The following is a 22,787-nucleotide window of genomic DNA, read 5'->3' as shown; positions in this document are numbered from 1 at the left end:
GAAGCTCCTATATGAATGCTGGCCCACCTTAGCAAGGCAGTGCTCTTCATGCACTTAGGGGAAGAAAATGTATCTGAATACCACTTCTATCCTGGAGACTCTCCTGCTGCTGCAGCCTGATGTACAGGAGGCTTTTTCCAGCCAAATCACACCAAGGACCCATGTTGAGCTTATAGATACATTAACACCTCTATCTTTCTCAAGTCAAATACTGTCAAAATAGGTTGTTGCCATCTTGAATTTGTGCCGTTCTTAAAACGTGCATGCACATGCGCACACACATGCAAACACAAAGAAGTACACACATGCCTTTGTACTTTTTTCTACTGCATTTCATCTTGTGAGCTTTGGCCTAGTGTTCCATTTGCTGAGTTGGATTTGGTATGCACTTTGACCTGTATACTCTCCATCATCTCCAAATTAAAGTCCAGAATCCACAGCCAGGCTCTCAGGATCCTGCTGAAAAGCCTGCCTTTCTGGCCCTAACTCACATAGCTCCCCTTTGCACAGGTGCTCTGATCCAGCCATTCTGTTCCCTTCACCACACTTAGGCTTCCTTTATCCGACTCTGACTGTCTACACTGCCCTCTCCACCTCTTGTGTACTTGGCTAAATCCCCCCAAATCCAACACTCAGATCAGATTCCTGGATCAGTGATTCTTCCTGAACTCCTTACCTATATAATTCAATTGGTAATCAGTCCTGTGCTGTTTTGTAAATCCCTTCTATCTCAAATATACATACTTACGGTCATTCAACTTTTAGTTATTTTGTGATTTGTCCCCAAACCTTGATTGCAAACTCCTTGAAGACAGAGACTACCTTTGCCCACTTTTTTTATCCCCTAACAAGTGCACACCCCAGTGTTTGCACATAGAGAGTGCTCAGTAAATAGACACTGATTTGTTAGTATGGATCCTTGGGGCATGGGAAAACCTAACAAAAAGTGTTTGGAGAATATCATGCCATGAATATTATCCCATAACTCCCTCTCAAGACAATATAGAGAGAAAATCATTCAGAAAAATAAATATCTTTCCCCCTAAAAATTGGAACCTGAGAAAATTCATGATGAGCTGATCCATTGATGAGTAGGCTTCCAAGGCTGTGCTTCCTGTTCCATCCACCATGGCTGGTACTTGAGGATGGAAAGGCCAAGAATCAAACTGGCAGAACTATTTTTTTTTTTTTTTTTTTTTTGGTGAGGAAGACTGTCCCTGAGCCAACATCTGTGCCAATCCTCCTCCACTTTGTATGTGGGATGCCACCGCAGCATGGCTTGATGAGCAGTGTGTAGGTCTGCACCCGGGATCCAAACCCACAAACCTCGGGCTGCCCAAGTGGAGCATGTGAACTCAACCACTACGCCACCGGGCCGGCCCCAAACTGACAGTACTTTTGGTATTTGTTACTGAATACTTCTGGGGCCGGACCATGTATCCAGGTCCTCAAGGCATTCAAGACCCAGCTTTCAGAAACTTGAGAGGTGATGAAAGGGACAAATGTGGGTCCAGGGGAGAGGAGGGCACAAATGGAGAGAGGGTCTCAGGAAGAAAGAATTCCTAAACATGTTTGAAGGATTCTTTGTCACTCCCAGAGAATCAGGGAACATGTGTAGCAAAAGGTCTGTCTATTCCTGCCTGTCCTTGTGCTGCCAAATATAATGTCTCCCACTGGTAGTTTCAGGCCCATCCCAACCCTTAGCCAATGAGCACCAAGCCTGGTAACTAAGACACCTCTTCCCACAACCAAATGGGAGGTCTAGGAATATTTGTTTTTCTAAGTCCATTGACTGGGGATCAACAGTGTCCTGTTACTCCCCCCTCCCCCAGTTGTCCCAGGGGCCTGACCTCAAGTCTGAATCCTCCCACAAGTCAGTCTGCATATTGTAACCTCTCCACCCCCAGCCTCTGCCTGGTCCTCATCCTCAGAGCCTGGGCTTTTCTTCCAGTTCTCCTCATCACATCCCAGCAGACCCTTCTGACTTTTGACCCAGGAACACAAAAAACATTCAGAACCACTTATTCACAAAACAAATATTTATTGAGCACCCACCCAATGCCAGGCATCCAGTGACCCAACAGTAGACAAGTCAGACATAATCACTGTCCAGAGGGAGCCTACTGCCTCATGGAACACAGACATTAAACACATAATTGCCAAATAATTCATTAATTATGCAACTAGAGTGACCTTGACTTCTTTAGCCATCCAAGTCACTCTTTCCTCTACTATCTAAATAACCATAATTCTGAGAATTCTAGGGAGATGCTAACAGATACTACAAATTCATGCTAGTTGCTCCTTGTCCTCAAACATGCCCTAGCTTTTTTTTAACCATTTCTCCATGCTTCCCCCGATCTCTCCAGCCTATTGTGGCCCCAAATAGGAACACATGGTCCTTCCTCTATTCTCCAAGGAACAAAACGCATAGCTGTTGAGTTTAAGAAATTTTACTGAAAATTTAGAGGTGACACAAGGAAATTACAACCTAAAAATAAATACTAGCTTTGACTGCCCCCAGAATTCATCCAAGATCACAGCATGTTCCTGCTGCTGTCTCCCTCCTTAGCTCTAAACCTTCACCAGGTTGCTGGATCATGCTTGTAACCCGTCAGGAGTTCTCCCTCTTGTGAACTCACTTCTCTCATCCCACTCCATGAAGACAGCCTTTCACAGGGTAACAACCCACGCTGGCTATTGGCCTTGGGATTAATCTACTAACTGCTACTTGCCATAATCAGCCTGCATTCATTCATTCATTTTTTCATTCTGGAAATATTTATTGAGCATTTATTTTGTACCAGGCAATGCGCTAGGTGAGAACAAACAAGGCAACAGCAAACAAGATAGACAAGATCCTGCCTTCACAGAGGTGACAAACAATAAACAAGTAAACTAGAATCTAAATCTGACAATTACAGATTTCAATGCTTTCTGTGAAATATTAAAAAACAGATGATATGATAGATGGGGGTCTCAGGACGTTGGGAGTGCCACTGCAGAAAGAATGGATAAGAGGAATCTCTCTGAGCAGGTGACCCTTGGGGTGAGCCTGAAAGATTTAGAGCTGGACTTCCCAAGGTAGGCTAAATATGCATTTAAGGTGCCAGCAAAGTAAAGGCACCACAATTTCTTTTGAAAATTTTTATATCTAATATTTTTTAAAGACATGGAAGTAGACACCTTGGGCAAAATTGGAATGCTATATGTCCCTCCTACACTAAACTTTAATACTGTTTCTATTTTGACTTACATGGGCAAGGTGGAGGACTCAATCTTTTTACAAATTAGGACCTCTAATGTCTTATTCAAGCCCCAGGAGATACCAGAAAAGGATATTCCCTGGCAGAGAAGAGCAGGAGCAAAGGTCCTAAGGGAGGAAGAACTTGGCCTCTTCTAGGGAAGGAAGGGGATGGGAGCAGTGTGATCGGGGTGGGGTGGGAAGGGCAGGCAGAGGCCTGGTCTTACAGGGGGAGTGGTTCTCAAAGCTGGTTATGTAGGAGAATTCCCCGGAAATCTTTTTTTTTTTTAATTGCTGATGCCTAGGCCTTACCCCAAGAGATTGAACTGGTCTAGGGTGGGATTGTGAGAACTGGTATTTTTTAAAGTTCCTCAGGTGATTCCAATGTGCAGCCAAGATGAAGAACCCCTGTCATCGGGCCTTGGTCAGAGAGACAGAGACGTGAATGGTGAAGAATATGGACTCTGAAACCAGACTATTTGGTTTTGAATCCCATCTCTGCCACTGACTAGCTGCGTGATCTGAAGCACATTACTTAAGCTTTCTGTTCCTCAGTTACCCTATCTGGAAAATGGGGGTAATAGTTTACCCATCTTGTAGGGTCATTTGAAGGATTAATAAGTTAATACATACAAAGGTCCTAGAAAGCACATATTAAGGATGCAACGACTTTTAGCTTTGACCATTCTATGTGAGCAATAATGTCAGCTTGGCCTAGGTTGGAGGCAGCGGAGATGGAGAGAAGTAGATGGAGTCAAATTATAAATTTGGAAATACAACCAAGAGGACTTGCTGAAAAACTGGTTGAGAGAGATAAGGAAAAGAAAGGGATAAAAGATGGCTTCCATGTTTGGGACTTTAGCAGTTGGATAGAAGGTAATGCCATTTACCAAGATGGGGAGGACTAGGAGAAGTGTGAAGTTTTGAAGGAAACAAATCAAGAATTTCATCTTGTATGTATTGTTAAAGATACCCTGTTGAATATCCAAGAAGAGACACTTATTAGAGAGCTTAATATATAAGCCTGAAGCTCAAGAGAGATGAACAAATTTCAGAGCTAGCATATAGAGCTATGCTGTCCAATATGGTAGCCACTAGCCACACTTATGGGGTTATTTAATTTACATTTAGATAAATTAAAATTAAATAAAATTAAAAATTCAGTTCATCAGTCACTTTAGCCAGATTTCAAGAACTCAACAGACACAAGTAGCTAGTGACTACCATATTGGACAGTGCAGACATAGAACATTTCCATCATTGCAGAAAGTTCTATAGGAAAGCACTGAGTCTCAATCTATGGAACTGTAAGAAACCATCTAGGAAGTGGTTCACAATTCTGGCTGTACATTAGAATCACCCCAAGAATTCTGAGTCAATTCATCTTGGGGCAATGGTAGTTTTTAAAAGTTTCCAGGATAATTCTAAAGTGGAGCCAGGGCTGAGAACCACTGACCTAGGGAAATAATGTAGGTGTAGGAGAGGGATCATGGTAGGGCCCTGGGGTACCCCAACATTAAGGGCAGTGATTTTCAACCTTGGCTGCACATTGGAATCACCTTTAAAGCTTTAAACATTTACTGATGTCTGGGTCCTACCTGGAAAGATTTCTGATTTAATTGGTCCAGAGTGCAGCCTAGTCTTCAGAAGTTTTGAAAGCTCCGCAGTGATTCTAATGTGCATTCAAGGTCAAGAACTACTGATTGATAGAGGAGAAAGATGTAATAAAGGAGTTTCTAAGAAGAAACCAATATGGTAGGATGAAAAGCAGGAGAGTGCACTGTGCCTCAAGCAAAGAGAAAAAAAGCGTTTCCAGAAGGAAGAAATGGCTATATCTGTTGAATACTAAAATTCAGTTCATTCAATAAACATCCCATTAAATTTTGGTGGGGTGGTGGGAATGGAAACCAGACAGGAGTGGGTAAAAGAGTGAATGGCTGATGAAAAAATAGATACAGTGATTGTAGACAATTGATAATAAACAGTTTTAGTTATGAAGAGGATCAAAGAATTCTGGCAGCTGCTACCTAGTGATCTGGGGTCATGGACTAGATTTTTTAAGATACAGATATTAGAGTATGTTTGTATGCTGATGGAATACTATAATAAAGAAGGAGAAAATGATTACTCAGGAAAGAGGAGGATCTGGCAGGAAATTGACTTCCTATCCAAAATCCATACCCTCCTTCCTCCTTGCTTAAAGATCCTCGGTGTTTTTCAAGTTCTAAGAGCAGCTGTCCTTTCCTCAGCTCTGAGATTAGCCTAAGCCAGTGGTTCTCCAACTTCAGCATACAACAGAATTACCTGGAGGACTTTTAAAAACACAGGCAGCTAGTCCTGCACGCAGAATTTCTCATTCAGTAGGTTTGGCGCAGGGCTCAAGAAATTGTGTTTCTCAACAGTTCTCAGGTGATGTTGCTGCTGCTGGTCCCAGGGAGAACCTTTGAGAACCACTGGTCTAAGCTTATGATGATAATCCTTTCCTTCATAAGCAGTCTTAGAGATGGGCATTCAACCCAGTTGGGGCCAATGAAAGAAAGTGTCTCAGGGGATTCTAGAAAAGGTTTTTTTGTGGATAAAAAAGAAAGAACAGCCTCTCTCCTTTCACTGTATGTTGTCATATTGAATACAATGCCTGGAACTTTGGAACCATATATTGGAACCATAATGTGAGCTAGACTGTAACAAGTCTCCATGCTGAAGATATCAGAGGAGAAAGGTGGAAAGAACCTGGGTTCTTGAGGTTATGCTACTCAATTAATCAATCCTGAAATCCTTATCTCATGAAATAATATATTTTTCTTATTGTTAAACCCTTTCAATTATATTTTCTTACTTGTAGCCTAAAGCAACCTAAGTTATTCATGGACCCTCAAGACCTTAAATAGATGAATCAGGATAAGATGGACAACTCTATCTAGAAAGAATCAGGGATGCTTCCTCCCTGGTAATGTGACAGAAGGTAGAGCAGGTGGGTGCTGAAGCAGATAGGCTTGGTTGGAAAATGAAGTAGCTCCTGTCTGATTCCTGCTCTTTTACCAGAGCATGAGGTGTCAGAGCAGAGGAAGATATAGCCTGTTTGAGAAGAGGGAGAAAGTGTGGAAAAATCTTTCTCAAAAGTGATAAAAATAATTGACTTGGAAAACATAACAAACTATAGCTAACCGCCCATTTGAGATTTGTGATCTTGAATTTACAGTCAGCCTGGTTGGGTAATTTTCTCCAACAATGATAAACTGCTTGGATATAGATTGATACAGAGTGGATAGCTGACTCCAACCATGGCTAAGCCTTTCTAGGTAAATATGAAAGAAACAGAGAAGGGCAAGGGAGTACAAGGTGTCTGCAAGGAAGTCCTTATGATAATGGACCATAGAATCTAAGCCAGTTTCTCCCCAACCTGGTTAGTCTTTCTAGTCCTTATCAAGTTTTGAATGGGTTTTCTCTTGTAATCCCAGCAGGAGCTCCTAGCATGCTCCTTTATTAATTTTCAATTACTACATAGCAAATTACCAAAAACTTACTAGCTTAAGACAACATCTATTTATTAGCTCACACTTCTGCAGGTCAGACGTCTGGGCACAGCAGCTCAGGGTCTCATAAGGTTAATATTAAGGCGTCCGGTGGCTGCATTCTCCTCGGGAGCTTGGGGTCTTCTTTAAAGCTGATGTAGTTGCAGAACAATTCAGCTCCTTATTATTGTAAAAAGCAAATAAAATCAAGAGATATTTAAGACACAGAATGACAAGTCTTGGTGATTGTTTAAATATGAGAGGGGACAGAGAGAGAGAAGTAAAGAATGGCTCCCAGGCTTAGGAGCTGAGCTACTAGGTAGACGGTGAAGACTAGACTAAGAAAGATGGTGGTGCAAGTTTACGGGGTAGAAATATTGAATTTGGCTTTTGATATCTGCAAGGTATCCAAGTGATGATGTTGGATAGGCAGGGGGAGACACAGGTCTAGAGCTCAGATTTGTATGTCATCTGCATAGGCAGTAATGGAAGCCTTGCGAGTAAACTAAATCACCTAAAGAGAGCATGTAGAATAAGCAAAGAGGGTCCAGGACTGAGCCCCAAGAAATGCTGACATTTAGAGGTTGGATAATAAGCAAAAGTGAGAAAAAGAACAAAGGAGTGTCCAGAATAGGGTAGGAGGAAAACTAGGAGAATAAGAAATCATGGAAGCCAAAGAGAATGTGTTTCTAGAAGAAGGGAGTGGTCCACAGCTCCTAGGCATGGCATATGCAGTTGATCACTTACACAATTGTTCAATCTTGGGCTCCTGCCTACTACTTCCTCCTCATCTCCTGCCATTTCCCAAAACCCATCCTTTATGCTCTATCACCAATCTTGTCTAACTTCTCTTAGACCATGCTATGTTTTCTCATGCATCCTCCCCTTTTCATATGCAGTCCTCTCTCATTCCAGGCTCCCCAATCCCGAACCCCCACTCCCTCCCAGAGTCACCAGGTGAACACTATCCATCCTTTAATATTCTAAGCTGCTCAGGCATCATCGACTCTTAGGGCTCCTTTGACCACCTCCTTCCCAAATTGAATCAATACATTTCTCATCCTATTCTGTTTACTTGATATACATTTCTATTAGTGGGCTTATCCTAGTATACAGCAATAACTTATTTACATATCTGTGTCCTCTACCTGACTAAGTTTTTGAGAGCAAGGATAATTTTGTAGTCTGCTTTCTATAACTATACCTAACATGGTATAGGTTACATGGCTGGCTTCAACAATGTTTTTGGACCTTACTGTTGCCTACATGTCACCTAGGGAATACGAATGTCCTAGGCTGGGATAAAGGACCACGGGAATTGCTGACATGGATCAGGAAGCAAAAACAACTGAAAAATAACTGAATCAATAACATTTATTGATTACTTCATTTGGGACAGGCTGCTAAGCCCTTTATAGTGAGTGCTCGAGCTCATTCAGTCTTCCCCCCACCGCATTTAATAGGTGCTCATCACCCTCACTTTACAGATGAGGAAATGGGGCTAGAGAAGTTAAGTCACTTGACCAAGGTCAGACCCTGACCTTGAATAAACCCGAGTCTGTTCAATTCCAGAGCCCTAGACTCTTAAGTCTAGCTCACATTTGAGCCTGGGGAAAGTTCCTTGAGCTGATTCAAACTCATCAAGTACAGTGCTGCAATTCAGAAGTGGTACGTGGGCAGCAGAATGCCCATGGTTACCCAAGGCTCCCAGCACATCCTGCATGCCCCAGCAGCTAGTGGCTCTGCTTGGCCAGAAGCCATGAGGGACAAAAGCAAAACGTCTATGAAAGGTCTGTTCCTCATAGTGTGGATTTGTCAAGGCCCTGGGGTCCTAGGAGCAGGTTGGAGGGGTGCCCAACACAGTGAATCAATCGTTGTAATATCAGACACTAAGTTGGGAGTGGAAGTGAAAGGTGAGGAAGCCAGAGTGGAGGAAACTAGGCCAAGTTGCCAGGCCTTGGGCAATTTCAATCCCAAGGCTCTCAGCCAAGGACAAGCCACTGTGCCCAAAATAACCTCCCACGAGAGTCTTAACTCATCATTTTGCAATCTGTATTCCAGTACTGACTTTCAGGCCACTATACCTAGTATTAATGGGCCCCTATTAGATATGTTAGCACCATTAAAGGTACAAAGATCTGGTCTTCCACAGAGACAGGGAGAGCCCACAGGAGACAATGAGAGAGCTGTATAAAACAGTAGACAATGCAGTGCCAACCTGTGCAGTATGAGCCACAAAGGCCGCTGAAATTCACAGAAAGGAGAGATCAGGGTGTGCTGGCACAGGCGGTGGTGGCTTCTTGGAGCATATGAACGGAAGGGAGGAAGACAGAGTAGAAAGAGAACAGCATTTCAGGTAGGAAGAAGAGTATGAACAAAGGTGAAGCAGCAACAATGCAAATAAATTGTTTCTCGGGCTATGAGAAACCCATCTGTGGGGCACGGGGTTCTTGTTGGAGAAGAATGGGATAGAAAGTTGATGAGTATGGAAGATCAGATCAGAGAGGTCCTGGGTTCCAAGAATATTTATCAAGTAAATTCAACATGCAGAATCCAGGGGTTCATCATGTGGGCAACAAGAAATCATCCAGGCTTTAAATAGGCAATTAAGAATAAAAATTTAATTTTAGGAAGATTTATTTGTGGTAGCATTTGAGATGGATTATAAAGGAGAGGACTAAAGGCAAAAGAACTGTCCAAAAAAAACCCTGAATGCTTCATTGAGCATCCACTAAAAGTCTGACTGCATGCAAACAATAGACATGGTCCCTCCCCAGCCAGCCTTCATAGTCCAGTGGGGAACACATTCATTAATCTCATAGTTACCTATTAAGGACCTACTATATGCCAAGGATTATACTGGGCCCTGGGGACACAGGGAAGAACAAAACAAAATCTCAGCCTTCATGAAGCTCATCCTCCAAGGGGCATGGAAGATAATACAAAAGCAAACCAATAATCATATCAATATAAAGTCAGGTACTGAATGCCATGAAGAAAAACAAAGCAGGGCACTGGGTAGAGAATGGTGGGACTCTTCAAGGAAGGCCTCTCCAAGAAAACGCCACAATGTTTCAAACCCAGAGAACAGGTAAAATGGAGATGCCACTGTTAGAAATAAGAATATTGAGACAGTGACTTAGTTTGTAAGAGTACAGAGAAAATAGGGAGTCTTGTTGTAAGTGTATCAAGCTTGCGATGAAAGCAGAATACCCACACAGAAATGTCTAGACTCTAGAACTCTAATCCACAAGATCAGAGGAAGATAATGGCTAGACACGTAAATTTTAAAATCTTCCATTGATATTTGAGGAATAAGAAACTTTCTTTCCAAAACTAATTTACATGAAATGAAAGTAACTAAACGACTGGAAAAAAAATAGGACTGGATAAAACAAATAGTTTTATCATATCTCCTATGATGATCCCCTCCCTCCAGCCTCCCAGAATCCCAGGGGTGGGCAGTGACTTTGCCAGGCAGCAAGCAGCTGGTAACAAAATAATAATATTAATAATTGAGGTTCATACACAGCCAACCATCCAAAAAAGCTCTGTCCCCTGTTCCTTCAAACCCCAAGGCACAGTGGTTGGGGCAGCTCTATCCCCCTTCAGCACTTACCCCTTGGACTACCTGTTGCCCCTTCGTGATTGTTTCCTCTGCCGATGGCTCTGGGTGTTTTAATGTTTAAGAGAAAGGGATTTGGAAAGCAAAATAAATAAATTTTAAACTGGCCCTCCCTGCCTTCCTAGAAATGGCAAGAATTAAATGTTGGGATAGACTCAACGGTCGGGTGACCAACTGTTGAGGTTGCCCAGAACTATCCCAGTTTCAGCCTTCAGACTGTTAAGTCCTGCATCTCTGGGAAACCCCCCAGCCCTAGGCAACCCAGGACGGCTGGTCACCCTATGACTGATCTGACTTTCACAGCTGTCACCTGTGTCTGACCTGCGTGATGCAACAACACAAGGCTTTACATCTCTAAAGTGACATCAGCACACTTAAAGCACATGCTTAGTTTCCCAAACCCTACCTAACCTGCTACCCTGGAAGCTGGGTTCTCTTCCTCACTCAGACAGAGGAGCTGTGTCAGAAATTCCTCAGCATGAGGTGACCCTTCTATTCCCACCATCTTCCACTCAGTCCCAGCTACCATCCAAACCAGGAACATCAAATCTACCGGCAACTCCAATCCATGCCACTTGCTGCCCTCTCTGCCCAGCCCTGGCCAGCAAGCTGGTGGGGCCTGGAGGTCGATGCCAGATTATCAAAGAGAGAAAGAGGGGAACTTATCTGAGGTGGTGATGTGCTCTACCACAGCAAATCACAAGAAACGGGAACCCCAGGTAAATTACAGTCTCCTGACCCTGGAAGACGTGTGGTTTGCGTATTTCAGTTACAGCAACACCGGAAATGATTACTGACAAGCCAATTTTGGAGTTTTGGGTCCAAAGCTGGGCTGACTCACCTTTAGAGCAGAAACCAGGGAAAAGCCCTGATCTTAAGATGCACATCATGTGCTCTTTCAGCAGCCACAATGTTTGGAACATTCACAGATCTTGAGGAAGCTCACAAACCGTCTCTGCCAGTTATTAGAGACTTCTCCAAAATTATAAGGAAGATTCATAGAAAATGCAGACTGATATTAATCTCAGCTTGGTCCCTCACTACAGAATTTTCCTGCTTGACAAGGTTAAAAGAATAATAAACAGGAGACACAATCCTCCAGGAATAATCCCTAGTTGGCCCCTTGTCACTTTGACTGCTTGTGTACGAACTAAAAGGTAGAATCGTAAATCTGCTATTTAGGTAACCTTGCCCAAACGGCACACACAAATCCTATTACCTAAACTACTAATAGCCAAGGCCAAGGGTAGTTGTCAGTGTTGCCTCTTTTAACTGAATTGTCTCGGAAATTGCCTCAGGCACCAAAGAACAATTAGTGTTAAAATTTCCAATGACTCAAATATTTGATCCTTGAAGCAGCCCTTTCCCCTGTCCCTCCCTGCAGGGCTCAGCCCAACTGACTGTGACAGGCTGTCGCAAGATTGCATCACAGGCCTTTGCAATTTTCTGGGCAGTCTGATTTCCCCCTTCTCCCCCTGCCCTCTTCCTCTCCCTGCTTGAAGCCCTTTGGCCTATTTGTCTCTTCCTTTCTCTTACTTGCTAACTCGGGTCTATGGATAACAAAGCTAAATCAGAACACCCACCTCTCCAAAGGGATGATGTTTAATCCTAGACACAATCAATCCCACTCTCTTCACGCTTTCAAGAGTACCCTCCACTCTTGAGCTTCTTGCACAAACTATCTACTCTCACCCTTCTGCCCTTAAACTGTCAACTGCTTCTATGATAAAGCTGAGCTGGCACAGGGGAATTTCACCCCCAGATCCAGGGAAGTGGCAAATAATTATGGAGGAGAGCATGAAATATTTGCATTCCAGACCAGCAAATTTTACCAACAGCCCCCCTTCCGTCTTCACCTCCCCCAGCCCCCAACTTCACCTCTCAAATGGGAGTGCAGACAATTTGGATTTAATGGCTGTTCCTTGATATGCAGAAGTATATATACACGCACCTGCAGGCACAGAGACTGACATGGAGCACACACACACACACACATACCCATACCTCTGTGCACAAAAGGGCACCTTCAAAGAATAGTCTATCAAGCGACCCTAGCAATGCAAGCACCAGTGAACAAAACCAGTCAGGCTGGAAAGAAACAGTACGCACAGCCAGTGTTATGCAGAGCCTGGAGATCTGTTCTGTTTCTTACCCAGATCCCTCCCCCTTGCCTTCTCCCCTCTGAACCCCACACACGTGGGAAGATGACAACCATCTGAATAAAAACTAAAGATTTTTCAGTTAGGTAGAGCCCCCAGACGTCCTCATAAGGGATCCTTCTCAGGCTGCCCCGGACGAGGGAAGCTGTGCGCCCACCCACACCAGTCAGAAAGAGTCATGTCGGAAATGTACGCGGATATTTCCCCGGGCTCCGCGTCCTCACCCTTGCGCTCACCCGGAATGGGACCTCCTCGTCCAGGCCTGCCCTCCCCCGCACCCCCCGCGCGACCTCCGCCTCCCGGGAGCCCTAGCTCACACGGGCCCGGGCGTGCACAGTTCGTGGGCGCCTCCCCCAAAGTCCCTGCCCTGCTCCTCCCCCCGCCCTTCCTCCTTTCTTTGGCCGGTGCTGCGCTGGCCCCAGCCAAGGGAACCCAGGAGGCGGGTCTCGGAGAAAAGATATAAGCGTCCCCGGGACGCTGACAAGGTGCCAGCTGCGGAGTCTCCATCTGGGAGAGCCGCGGCTGCCGACGAGGAGGAGAACGCAGAGGCCCGGCGGACCGACGGACGCGCCGACCGCCGGTACGTCGCCACCCCCAGCTCGCGCTGCCTCCTGCTCGCGCTGCAGCACCAAGGTGAGCCCGACGGCGCGGGGGCGCGGGGTCCCGCGTGGGTACCCCTTTCAGCGGGCCTCTCCCAAGAGAGCTGAGTAAGGGGTGCTCGGAAGCTGGAGCTATCCTTCAGTGGCTAAACGTCCCCCTTTCCTGCTCTGCCGCTCCCGCAGGTCACTCCCACCCCCGACAGCCTAGAGAGCCCAGAGCCGAGATGGAAACGGTCCAGCAGCTGATTCCTCTGGCCAAGGAGATTATGGCCCAGAAGCCGAACCGGAAAATGCTGAAGCTGTACGTGCTGGGCAGCGTGCTGGCCTTCTTCGGCGTGGTGATAGGCCTGGTGGAGACTGTGTGCAGCCCCTTCACGGCCTCCAGGCGCCTGCGGGAGGAGGAGGCAGCTGTGGCCGCGCTGCAGGCCGCCCGGGAGCGAAAAGCCCTCCCGACACAAGCCCTGCTGGAGAAAGGCAAGCAGCAGGAGGCCATCCTCTGCACCCGGGCCCTCTCCAACCGGCAGCATGCCTCCTAAGAACCTGGGAGACCAGCAGAGGGAGGGGGAGAGAGAGAAGACTGAGCTAGAGACACAGAGAGACAGAGAGAGAGGGCAAGGCAAGAAAGAGAGCGCAGGTCAACCTCAAGTGGGAGAGAGCAGGAGTCCTGTGCTGTTTGGACTTCCTTCTGAGAAGCCACTGACTTCCAGAACTGAACTACCACATGGATCCACCAAAAGGAGTTTGGGATTGAGTTTTGCTGCTGTGCAGCAGTGCAGAAGGATGATGTATCCAAAACTATGTATCTTTAAGCTATCTGAGTGTATCTACCATTTTGCACTGGGGCAGAGGGAGGAGAAATGCTTTTCATATTATTATTATCATTATTATTATTATTATATTATTATTATTATTACAGTGACCACCATTTTGCATTTTGAAATAAAAAATGTTTTATACTACATCTCAGTATCTGATTCCAGGCATGGTCCCCTGGGGTGGGCAGCAGGGAGGGTGGGCATGCTGGTGAAGGGGGTCTTACCTGAGCACTGTGGAGAGAGCAGCCTCCTGAAGGTCAGGCAACACTTGCTTCACTGCTGGGGACTCTGCTATTCATATTACATGCTTATAAGTCTGTTGAGGATTTACTTTTGTTTCATGTTAGGGGTGGGAAGAGAGAAACTTTTATAAGTCCCACCAGATTTAGCATTTTAAGATCAGAAGATGTATCAACTTCTAAGCTAGAGTATGTGAATGAGAGATAATGATTAATTCTAGGGCAGAAAACCCATTTGCCGTCTCACACCTGCACCCCAGAGGCTCCTACGGCTGAGACCTCTTTCTTCCTAACTGTATTTCAGCAACAGAGAGAGAGAGAAAGAAAAAGAAAAGAAAGAAAGAAAAAGAGAAAACTAGCTAGCTGGTAGGAAAAGAGGGAAGGCAAGCTCCTAAGAATGGCTAATTGATGTCTAGCTCTACCCAGCTTCCTCACCATGAACTCAAATCATAGTAAGAAGCTCTAGGTTAGAAGGAGAAAAGACTGGTTGTCACAGACCTGAGTCCTCTTCCTCCAGGGACAGAGCTTGCTCTGTGGTAATAACTAATTCAGTGGCTCTATAGGGATTGGCAAAGGAAATTTCAAACAACGGCCCTTAGAGAGGTAGTTAGGGGCATGGCCTGATGCCACTCTCTTTGTGATTTTAACATGTCTCCTGCCCTAACCAGGTACAGACATTTCACTCTTGTCATTAATGGCTACGCATTTTTGCCAAATGTACCAATGGCTTGTGCCACTGCCTCTGATCAGACTCTCTCCACCACCACCCCTCTCCCACGCACACACACACACACCCTCCTCCATTTTATTTCTGTCAGCTCAAATCCTACCCAGGGTTCCTGCCCCTGGTCATCTCTCCCTGAAATCTATCCTTCTCACTCCAAACAAAAGAGCAGTCAGAATGGGGTGAGATCAAGGGAAAAGAGACATATTTAAAGGAGGAGAAGAATGTCAGTGGCACCACTGTTCTTCCAGTTTAGAAAATGGGAATCTTGGCCCTATATTAAGACATAGCCTCATCTTAAATGTCCAAAAACCTTCTTAGGAATTCACCCCATCTTATTCTTCCAAAATGCCTCTCCTATTGTATTTATATCCCTCTGCGCATTTGGCCACCACCTTGTCCAGCTCTCAACAGCTCAAACCACCTCTTGCACCTTTTAGCACATTCTCCCCAAAATGATCCACCGCCAGACTGTTTTTCCTTCAATACCTTTCATCCTGCTGCTCCCCCACTCAAGAAACATCAGAGACCAAACTCCCATGCCAGATTTTTCCGTGTGTTCGTGATCTGCTTCCATCTCAGCTTCTCACCTGATTTCTCAGGCTGCCCAGCTGGAACCCTGGTACCCTGCTATTCCCTTTTGGTCTTTCACATCTTTGTTCATATTACTCTTCCCACCCGAATGTCCTCCCACCCACAATCTCCACACCTTCTGAGAGTATATACCTCAAATTCTCCAAGAGAGGTACGATTTCAAATATTCTGCTTATTGTCAAACTATATATCAAATCATGTACTCCAATTTTTGGTTTAGAAAGTAATGTCTATATTTTTTGGTTTGCCTATACACGAAAAATACATATTTTTTTTACATAGTTGCCTAAATATGTAGGTAATGTCTATATACTTTTAGTTTCAACCTTATGTCTCGTGCCTATACATGTTCGAACTACCCAACTCAATCAAGTCCAAGCTATTGAAATCTTCTCTGTCCTCACTGATCTTCTCATTTCTCTGAATTCCTACAGGTCATACAGTCTGGGTCTCATACTGAATCACTCAGTAATGGACCTTTTTCTCCAGTTGTTTTGTGTAGCTATATTTTAGGGAGAGAGAGTGAAGGAGGGAAGGAGAGAAAGAGAGAGAGAGAAGGAGGGATGGAGGAAGGAAGAAGGGAGGGAAGAAAGGAAGAAAAGAGAAGAAAAAGAAAAAAAGAAAGAAAACTAGCTATCTGGTAGGAAAAGAGGGAGGGCAAGCTCCCAAGAATGCCTAATTGATGTCTAGCTCTACCCAGCTTCCTCCTCAGGAATTCAAATCATAGCAAGAAGCTCTAGATTAGAAGGGGAAAAGACTGGTTGTCACAGAACTGAGTCCACTTCCTCCAGGGACAGAGTATAATCTTCTTAAGGACTATGTGTTCCTCTTGAGTGTTCATAAAAATTATCAAGTCCTAGACAAACAGTAGGTTCTTAATAAATACTTGATTGCTCAATTCGTCTATTATGAAGTTAGAGCAGTGGTTCTCAATGGGAGAGGGAGCAATTTTGTCCCCCCAGGAGACATCTGAAAATGTCTGGAGACATATCTAGTGGGTAGAAGCCAGGGATGCTGTTAACCATCTTATAACATGCAGGACAGCTACCCACAACAAAGAATTCTCCAGTCCAAAATGTCAATAGGACTGAGTTTTAGAAACCCCAGGATAAAGGAAAGTAAGGGAAAAGGGTTTGCTTAATAGTTTCAGAATCAAGATTCTGAGGTGGTCTCGCAAGACTATGCCTGGTTGTGATCAAACATGATAGGTCCCTCTTCCAACACTGGGACAAAAATGGTCCTTGGCCCTGATAAAATTGGCAATTTTATCAGCAACCTAGGAGAAGTGACAGAAAGTCTACTTACCAGTTCTGTTGGTGATGCAGAGCTGAGACAGGAGAGTCAGGATTCAAAATGACTCAACAGGCTGGAACTATGACTGACGCTACCAATTGAAACTGAATAGGGAAGAGGATACAGTAACAGAATTTAGGTCCAAAAAATCAGTTGCATGACCACAGAATTATGAAGCCTTCTTCTAGCAGTAGATAGTGTGAAAAAGACCTAGGTATTTTCACCGATTACAAGCTTGATATAAGCCAACAAGAGCTTGTGACAGGGCTGCCAAAACAAACTAACACCTAATTGGTAGATGTGGAATAACCAGAAAAAGGGAAGAGAGAGTGGTATTATTTTACTTTGCAGTCTGGCAGGTGGGAAACCAAAGAATTTAAATCAGACAGCCTGGATTTGCTTGGTTTGAATTCCGACACTAGCTCTAAGACCTTGGACAGGTTACTTATAAACTCTCTACCTCAAGTTACCTAAATTCTTTCCTCATCTATAAAATAGTACTTTCCTCATGGCATGATTTTAAGGATTAAATGAGATAATCCATGTAAAGTGCTTAGAGCAGTACCTGGCAGATAGTAAGCTTTCAGCCAATGATAGTTACTGTTGTTGTTGTTGTTATATTTCAAGAGAGACCTTGACAAACAAAAACTTGCATAGTTCAGAGTGACTTGGGCAGATAAAAGTCCAGAAACCCTGTCACATACAGAACAATTAAATGGATCGCTAGAGAGAAGAAGATACAATAGTGTTACATAACAATTGTCTCGAAATATTTGAAGGGCTGCCATACTGATCCAATAAAGTCCAATAAAATAGACTTATTTTATGCGGCTTGAAAATGCAAAACTAGGACTAGCAAATAGGAGTAAAAGGAAGCAGATCTTAGGTCATTAAGAAATCAGAGTAATTCAAGGGGCCGGCCCAGTGGTGTAGCAGTTAAGTTTGCACACTCCGCTTTGGCGGCCCGGGGTTCACAGGTTCAGATCCCGGGCGCAGACAAACTCACCACTCATCAAGCCATGCTGTGGCAGGCGTCCCACATATAAAGTAGAGGAAGATGGGCATGGATGTTAGCCCAGGGCCAATCTTCCTCAGCAAAAAGAGGAGGATTGGCAACAGATGTTAGCTCAGGGCTAATCTTCCTCATACACACGCACACACACACAAGTAATGAATTTATTTCCAAAAATAAACTCTTTCCTGATTAAGTTTATCTACCTAATGTTTTGGCCTTTTAGAAAATACCGTAACCTAGTTGCTGAACCTAGTGATTCTCAAATTTGGTCACAGTGAAACACTTATTGGTCACCTTGCTCTTTGCAAAACATCACAAGATTCTGACCTATTAATATAAATAAACACATAATTTTGTGCTATATAAGATACCAACTTGCACTATGCTCTAGTGAAACAAATAGCAGGTATCAACTGCGAGAATATTAAAAACTTTCCACATTCTTAGGACAAGTTTGATTGTTCTATAATCATGGTATCCAGAACCAGTTTTAAACCCATTGGCTCAGTCAATGACAACTCATCTCAGTTAACACACTTTTACAAGCCAACCAATCAGTAATAGCCCCTCACTTCTGAGGGTCAGCCAACCAGGAACTGACTCACTCTATAAATATACTTCAGAGTGCCAGCCAATCAACAAATAAATATGCTTCTATAGATGATGTCAGTCCACTTACATCTGAGAAAGTACGCCTATGTGAACTGCCTGCTTCCCCAAAACCAAGAAGTGTTCCTACTGGGCTCCTTGTGCCCAAAGTCCATTTGTCCTTCACATCTGCTGCCAGGTAAGTCAGTCTCGACAATAATCTGAACTAGATTCATTGAGTTCTCACGGCTTCTATGATTTGTAACCAAACAGGCCTTTGTATAAAAATCATTAGTTCTCAGTTTTTTATAAACTAATTAGAAATTTTAGTTAACAGATGTATATTCTGGTAAATAATTATACCTAGGTCTTTGTGTAAGGTCATTAGGCATTTTGGTTGAGAGGTGTACCATTGAGTAATTAGACATAGGTCTTGTATAAGTTCATTAGACCCTTTGTTTTGGAAGTGTATTGTTAGATAAATATTTTTGCCATTAAACTGCTTATTCCCCTGCTGCTTACTTTGCTTTTGCTTTTGTTTGTCTATATTATAAAGTCTTATTTTATGTGTTTTTGTTTTGTACTGGAATGCCTTATTTCTGATATATGAATAAGGGAGTGTTCCATATGGAATGGTCCAATAAGTGGCCAATCCAATCCAAGCTGTTCCTAAGGGATAATAACAGTTGGAGGTCCATTATACCGGTGATCAATCAAGGAAAAGGCAATTGGTCAAACTTAGCTTTGAGTCCCGTACAAAACTTTCATGAGTGCACTCTCTGTCTTGTCAATGTGTAAATGAAGGTCACTTTCAGTCTGTACCCCGGGGTCAAAGATTATCAGGTCATTGATTGCATGGCCCTTTCCTAACCTTTGCTTAGAAAGAGACACCAAGATACCATTCTCAGGTACACACTCTTTCTAAGTGGCCTCTCTTGTCTTTCTTGGATTCTTCTATGTCAAAAGTGCAGCCTCCTCTTGGAAGGATTCTTGCTTCCCATATAAAGTTGTACTGTAATCCTAATTCTTGCACTTACTCTGGTAAGGGCAAAAATTTTGAGTTAGAATAACAATGGCCATCATGGAGAACTTTTGACATGTCAAATTTAACAAATTAATTCATTTAAGAGGAACCCCAGAATAAATTAATATTTTTAAGAGGAATCCCAGAAATCTAAAGAGTCAATAGTTAGCTTCTTTAATTAGTATACTGAGACCTAAAAGACAAAATTCTAACTCTAGTATGGTCTCTCTCAAACACTCTGATACCTTCTGAAACCCACTCTCATTTCATTTCTCTCTCTTTCCACTCATGTTTACCTGACCTTCTACATGAGCCACCTTTTCTTCTGAGTTTTCTCTGGGAAAAAAGCAATCACCTTATAAATTACCAAACCAGAAGCATCCCTAAAGAAGTTAAATTTAAACCCTGGTCTGGATCCATATTAAGGGTCATAATTAAGGATTTTCCTAAACCTCAGAAAGTCAGGTAGAAATTTGTTACATTATTCAGGATTTTATTAGGTACTTGTTCTGGACTACAGATCTGTACCAAGTAGTTCAGTTAATTTTTTGTCCTTCAACTGGAGAAAAATATTTAAAAGCAGCAGGGTAAGAAAGGAAAAATTTAAATAACTCAGCCGTGTAAAATGAAAAAAAAAGTGCCTTAAGAAGGCTAGAAAATACAGTATAAAAGACAATTCCAGAAGCCTTTCTTTTAAAGGTACATTGGACAAAGATTCAAAATTATAAACTAAATAAAAATGAAACTTTCGAAGAGTATTCTGGAGTAGACCCAACAGTTGAAGCAAAGGAGATTTGTCTGTTTTGTTTTGTTCATTTGTTTGTTTTCTTTTAATGGGCTCAAATATGAATTAGGGGATTTAATGAGAAAAAAATTTAATTGAAATCCCAAACTGGCAGTTTAGAAAATATCCAATATGTGGCTAGACACTTTCAGAGAGCCTTAGAAAGTAAATAAGCTAGAAATCAATAGAACTTATGCTTCTCTAGATAAAAAAACTGGATCCTGAAAGAAAAACAAGACTAAAAAGTCTTCTATCCTCTAGGAATTGGGAGCCTATAGATAAGGAAACTTGTAGATACTGCAAGCAGAAGGGCTGTTGAAAGAACCAACGTCCCATTTTAGCTAAGAAAGCGAAAGATGACTATCTAAAATCTGTCCAATGAGGCTGCTCCAAGGGAGACATTAGCACCCAACAATTCCAGTCCTTCCTCTAAATTTCCTTCCCACATCTCAGAGAGACCAGTGTGCAACCATGTCGCTTATTCTCTCCATCAGGGCAGGGCCATGTCTAGTTTGACTCACAACTCTATTCCCAGCACCTAGCCCAGGGCCTGGCATGGAGTAGGTGCTCATTCAATACTTGCTGAAGAATGAATAAATAAATGGATGAAGACAGTGAACTTTTTGTTGATGCACTGCTGTCCATGCCTTAGTCCAAAAGAATGAAAACCGCTGAATTGGGGTGTGACCCTCCATCATTAATTGGTGTGAATCAGGCTGGAATTATTGTCCCTACTTATGGAGTCCCTACCCCATGTGGATCCTATTGCAGGCTCCTGTCTCCCCTCCACCGTCCACTCCATGCTCCTGCTGATGTGATCACCATAATGGTTTATAAGTCACATAGATGATTCTCTAAGGAGTTTATAACTGAGAAACATGTGGACACTCAGGCCTCACAGAGTACATTCGATTGCTAGAGTCTCTCCTTGTGGGGAAGGAAAATCTGCCCAAACCCAGTTTTTGTTTCAGTACGTTTCTTTGAGACAAAGCCAGGAATCTGAGAGTGAGCGCCTGCTAAGGGTGGGACAGGGGTTCTGCCTGGTGCGCCTCTGGCATGTGTAGAGCTAACAATAGTAATAGATAAGTCTCCAGGGCAACCAGAACCACTTCCAAAGCATTCCCACCCTGAGCTGTCTCGAGTCCTCCGTCCTTTGGGGAGCCCTGATGCCTGCCTCCTAGGACTGGCCCACACTGGCTTCCCTTTGGGGCTCCTCTCCCGGCGTCTCCCAGTGCCTCCCACCTGCAAGCTCGGTCCCAGCATAAGAGCCTTCTTGCCTGGCCTGGGTTTCACCTTCTTGTATCAGGTGGCAGACCAGCTGGTTCTAGTCTCGAATCAGGTCTTCTGACTCCTCCCAGAAACCAACTAATTTCTGAGCAGGAAATCCTGCCCCTCCCCAAAGAGTGGGAAACCGCAGAGGAAGAGAGAGATGAAACAGAAGGGAAGGCAGAGGAGGAGGGAGAGGGAGAAAAGAAGCAAAAGGAAAAACAAGATCAATAAAAAGGAGTCAAATTTGGTTGAAACCTCAAGGTAAGACTTTTTAAAATCATATTATATGCAATAGCATCACCATTTGTGTCAGGGCCTAGAACACAGTAGGTCCTCAAAAAAATGCTATTGAAATAATGCATCTATTGAAATAAACCAGAGGGCTGGGCTGAAGAGAGATTTCAATGTCAAATGCTGGTCAAAAAAACAAAACGAAATGCCTGATGAGCTTTGAAATGCGTAGGAGGGAAGATATGATAAGACGCAGATGGAACCAGACGTCTGTTACTGGCACTGGGAGCATTCTGATCATTTTGGGACAGAAAGTTAAGTTGGAACACAAAAGTTGCAAAAATAGTTTGAAAAATGTCTGCATGCTCTTTTGAAATCATACAAAGATTGCAGGTGGTAAGCATTTTTAAAAATCGGCTTTAAACCGATGACAGAGCACAAACGCTAGGCTGTATCTTGGGACTTGCTAAGAGTGCTGATATCTGCATTTTGCATCCAATCAGCAGCTAGTTTAATATTATTGATATTGAGATCTGGAGCTTTAAGGAGGGCTCATTTTATCTCAAGAAGTCTCATTCAATGGACCAAGGGAGGCCTAAAGTTGTCAATCAAAATTCTTCATGTGCTGTTCATCTATTCCTTAATCCCAGTCCAGTCTGGCTGCTCAGGATACTGACCTTCTGAGCCTTAAAAGGGCCTGTTCAGAGAGAATTCAAAGGCACTTGTTTCAGGTTTCCATTAGAGAAATCCTGACAGGAACAGGAAATACCATTCCCCACCCCCACCATTTACCCAAACCCTCACTTGCCATCAATAGACAGCATCATCCAGAAGGTTGCAGTTTACTGATCCGCTTGGAGGGATTAAAATAGCTAGACGTATGCTTTGGAAAGCATCTATAGATGAGGATGATGTGTTTTCGCAACAGTTGGCTTTTAAGAGTCCTGCTCACCCAACTTTTCCAACACAGCTTAACAATTCAGAGGGACACACTTGAAGCGGTTGTTTTTAGTGCCAGTATTTCTCTTTGGGGTTTGTGTGAGTAAATCATAGTCGGAAACTGAAAGGAGGG

At 43.5% G+C, this 22,787-nt stretch overlaps 2 protein-coding genes across 2 annotated transcripts in view; one reads left to right on the top strand and one right to left on the bottom strand.

Moving 5' to 3' along the window:
* C2H1orf74 (chromosome 2 C1orf74 homolog) overlaps positions 1–22,787 on the bottom strand; it is a 116,444-nt gene that overhangs the window by 6,971 nt on the left and 86,686 nt on the right. The gene's annotated exons all lie outside the window — the stretch shown is intronic.
* G0S2 (G0/G1 switch 2) lies at positions 12,969–14,113 on the top strand. Its single transcript, XM_014783316.2, has 2 exons — positions 12,969–13,173; positions 13,323–14,113. The coding sequence occupies exon 2, from the start codon at positions 13,364–13,366 to the stop codon at positions 13,673–13,675; it is 312 nt and encodes a 103-aa protein (XP_014638802.1). The 5' UTR covers positions 12,969–13,173; positions 13,323–13,363; the 3' UTR covers positions 13,676–14,113.

This window comes from Ceratotherium simum, chromosome 2 (assembly GCF_057802395.1).
Source record: "Ceratotherium simum simum isolate JZ-2026a chromosome 2, ASM5780239v1, whole genome shotgun sequence".
NCBI lineage: Eukaryota > Metazoa > Chordata > Mammalia > Perissodactyla > Rhinocerotidae > Ceratotherium > Ceratotherium simum.
The sequence above is the reverse complement of the archived record's forward strand: the minus strand, read 5'-3'. Positions and strand labels throughout refer to the sequence as shown.

Bases quoted from the DNA above. Each gene is read 5' to 3' on its own strand.
- G0S2 (XM_014783316.2), top strand. From the start codon at position 13,364: ATGGAAACGGTCCAGCAGCTGATTCCTCTGGCCAAGGAGATTATGGCC.